This window comes from Cotesia glomerata, linkage group LG6, assembly GCF_020080835.1.
Source record: "Cotesia glomerata isolate CgM1 linkage group LG6, MPM_Cglom_v2.3, whole genome shotgun sequence".
Classification (NCBI taxonomy): Eukaryota; Metazoa; Arthropoda; class Insecta; order Hymenoptera; family Braconidae; genus Cotesia; species Cotesia glomerata.
In genome coordinates, this window is record NC_058163.1 from 25994483 (window position 1) to 25997134 (window position 2652).

The window sequence follows — 2652 nt, forward strand, 5'->3', positions numbered from 1 at the left end:
TTTAAATCCAAAATAAAATAATTTATTCAAAAATTAACTTACTGTTAAAATTAAAAAAAAGTCACGGCTAAAATTTCAAAAAAATTTTAATAAAAAATATATAAATAAATAAATAATAATAACCTAAATTAATAAAATATATAAAAATGTATATCATAATATTTTAAGTATTTTTTTAATTTTCACCAAAGTAATTAAAATTTATTCTATTGAATTTAAATCCAAAATAAAATAATTTATTCAAAAATTAACTTACTGTTAAAATTTAAAAAAGTCGCGGCTGAAATTTCAAAAAAATTTAAATAATAAAAAATAAATAAATAATAATAATAACCTAAAAATAGAAATAAAAAAATAATAATAATTAATCAGAGAAAATAGATGTTTTATTAATGGAAAAAAAATCCGTTATCGAGGCTAAAAAAATTGTCAACAAGACGGGGGTGATAAAAAAAGTGTACAGGTGATAAAAAATGTAAAAGGTTATTTATAAAAAAAAAATCAGTCGGCCTGTAGTCGGGAATCGTGGTTCTCTCGGTCGCTGCTGCCAGAGGATCTGCTTCGACTTCTGCTGCGGCTCTGTCGGGATCTACTGCGACTTCGGGGGCGATCGTAGGTCTGGGGTCCAACAGGGGCGTCGGGGTCTCCGTGGGCGACTGCGGGGGCGGCCTCGAAGAGCTCCTTGCGGAGCATGTCCACGTCGTCGACTCCTCCGCGCTTCCTCATCGTCTTTCCGCGACCTCCGCGTCTCCTGCGACGGCTACGGCGCCTGCGCCCGCGAGATTTTCCTCCGCGCTTGCGTCTTCCTCCGCGACGCTTGCGGCCGCGGCCACGGCGACCTCCTTTCTTTCCCCGGCGACCTTTTCTTCCTCGTCTTCGTCTGCGGCCCCCGCGCTCCATCGGGGCTTGCTCGGCCACCGACATCTCTGGCTCGGTGTTCAGGAGGTAGTGCGGGCCCTTCTTCACGAGGATGCCGTAGTCGATGCCTCGCTTCAGCGCTGTTCGTAACTGGAAAATAAAATAATTGGTTTATTTTTTGGAGTTAAAAAAATTATTTTTTTTTTTTCCCGTAAATTTTGCAAAAAAAAATTTTTTCTATGTTAAAATATTTTTTTAATTTTGTAAAAATTATTTGAAGCATTAAAAAATGAAATTTTTTTAGTTTTAAACTAAAAATTAATTTTTTGAATTTTTAAATTTCAAATTTTCCAAAAAAAAAAGATTCTTGTCTGCTAAATTTTTGTAAAAATTATTTAAATCGTTAAAAAAAGAAATTTTAAGTATTTAAACTAAAAATTAATTTTTTTAATTTTTAAATTTCAAATTAAAAAAAAAAAATTCTTCTTTGTTAAAATATTTTTTTAATTTTGTAAAAATTATTTAAATTGTTGAAAAATAGAATTCTTTAATTTTAAGCTAAAAATTAATTTTTTAATTTAAAAAAAAAAATATTTTAGAAAATGAAAATATTTTTTAATCTAATAAAAATTATTTCAATCATTAAATAATTAAATTTTGGATTTTTAATCTTTATAAAATTCAAAATTTTCAAAAATTTCTCAATTTAACCCAAATAATATTTATATTTTTTAATTTTATCAATAATAAAAAATTTTAAATTAAAAAAAAATTAAATTGTCAAATTTAATCATCTCTAACCTCAAAAATTTCTCTCAATCTCAAAAAACAAAAAACAATTTTTTCTCTCAATTCTTTTGTTAATAAAAAAAAAAGCTTTTAACCTCAAAAAAAAATTTTTTACCAAAAAAATAAAAAATTCTCTAAAATTAAAAAATTCATGCTTTACAGATTCCCAAAAAATTCCCTTTGACAAAATAAAATTTCCAAAAAATCCCCGCTCTCATTTAAGCCAAAAAAAAAATAAAAAAACTAAAAAAACTCACCCGCCGCTCGAGCGAAGGCTCCGAATTATATTCTTTCATGACATAATTCAGGATATCCTTGGTGGTAGACCCCTGGACATCGCGGAGGTTCTTGATAGCCGAGACGACGAGCTTCGTCATCTTGGGCGATTGCTTCACCATCTTGATGCGTTTCAGATTAACTCCGTGTTAAATCAAATCAAATAATAAATGCAATTAAAGCGACCGAAGAACTAAATAATCTTCTGTATTCCCGAACTCTTGGTACCAGCGATCAATTATCTTGATATTTATTTTATTTTAACTTTTAATTTAATAAAAACTGTTTTAATTTACTAAATTATAGATCTAAATACTCGTGACATTTTATTAAACGATTAAAATAATAAATTCCTCGATAAAATAACGGATTACTTATGATTTAGAATAAATTAATGAATGATCTCGGGATCGCGTGACTGTTCCGTTGAGATGGCCAATGACTTTGTTTATTCAACAACTAAACATCAACATCGTTTGTCATTTGGTTGCCATGGAGAATGACAGAGATAGCGCGATCATTAAATAAAATAAAAAATAAAACATAACTAGGACTCCGCGCTTTTGTTTTTCGTTATTTTTTTTTTTTTTTTATTAAATTTCAATTTTAAGAAAACAGAGACAGCATGATAAGAGCAAGTGGGCAGCTGTCTCACATGTTCGTACTTGTTCGCAGAAAAAATTAAATTATGCTAGCAACCTTGCAGTCACTATGTGACTGCCGTGGCTT

At 30.0% G+C, this 2652-nt stretch overlaps 1 protein-coding gene across 1 annotated transcript; it reads right to left on the reverse strand.

The window, feature by feature from the left end:
* Positions 1-410: 410 nt before the first annotated feature.
* Positions 411-2371, reverse strand: LOC123266956 (pre-mRNA-splicing factor 38B-like). Its single transcript, XM_044731401.1, has 2 exons — positions 1905-2371; positions 411-1008 (listed from the first exon to the last, which is right to left on the reverse strand). The coding sequence occupies exons 1-2, from the start codon at positions 2043-2045 to the stop codon at positions 502-504; spliced, it is 648 nt and encodes a 215-aa protein (XP_044587336.1). The 5' UTR covers positions 2046-2371; the 3' UTR covers positions 411-501.
* Between the last annotated feature and the right edge of the window lie 281 nt (positions 2372-2652).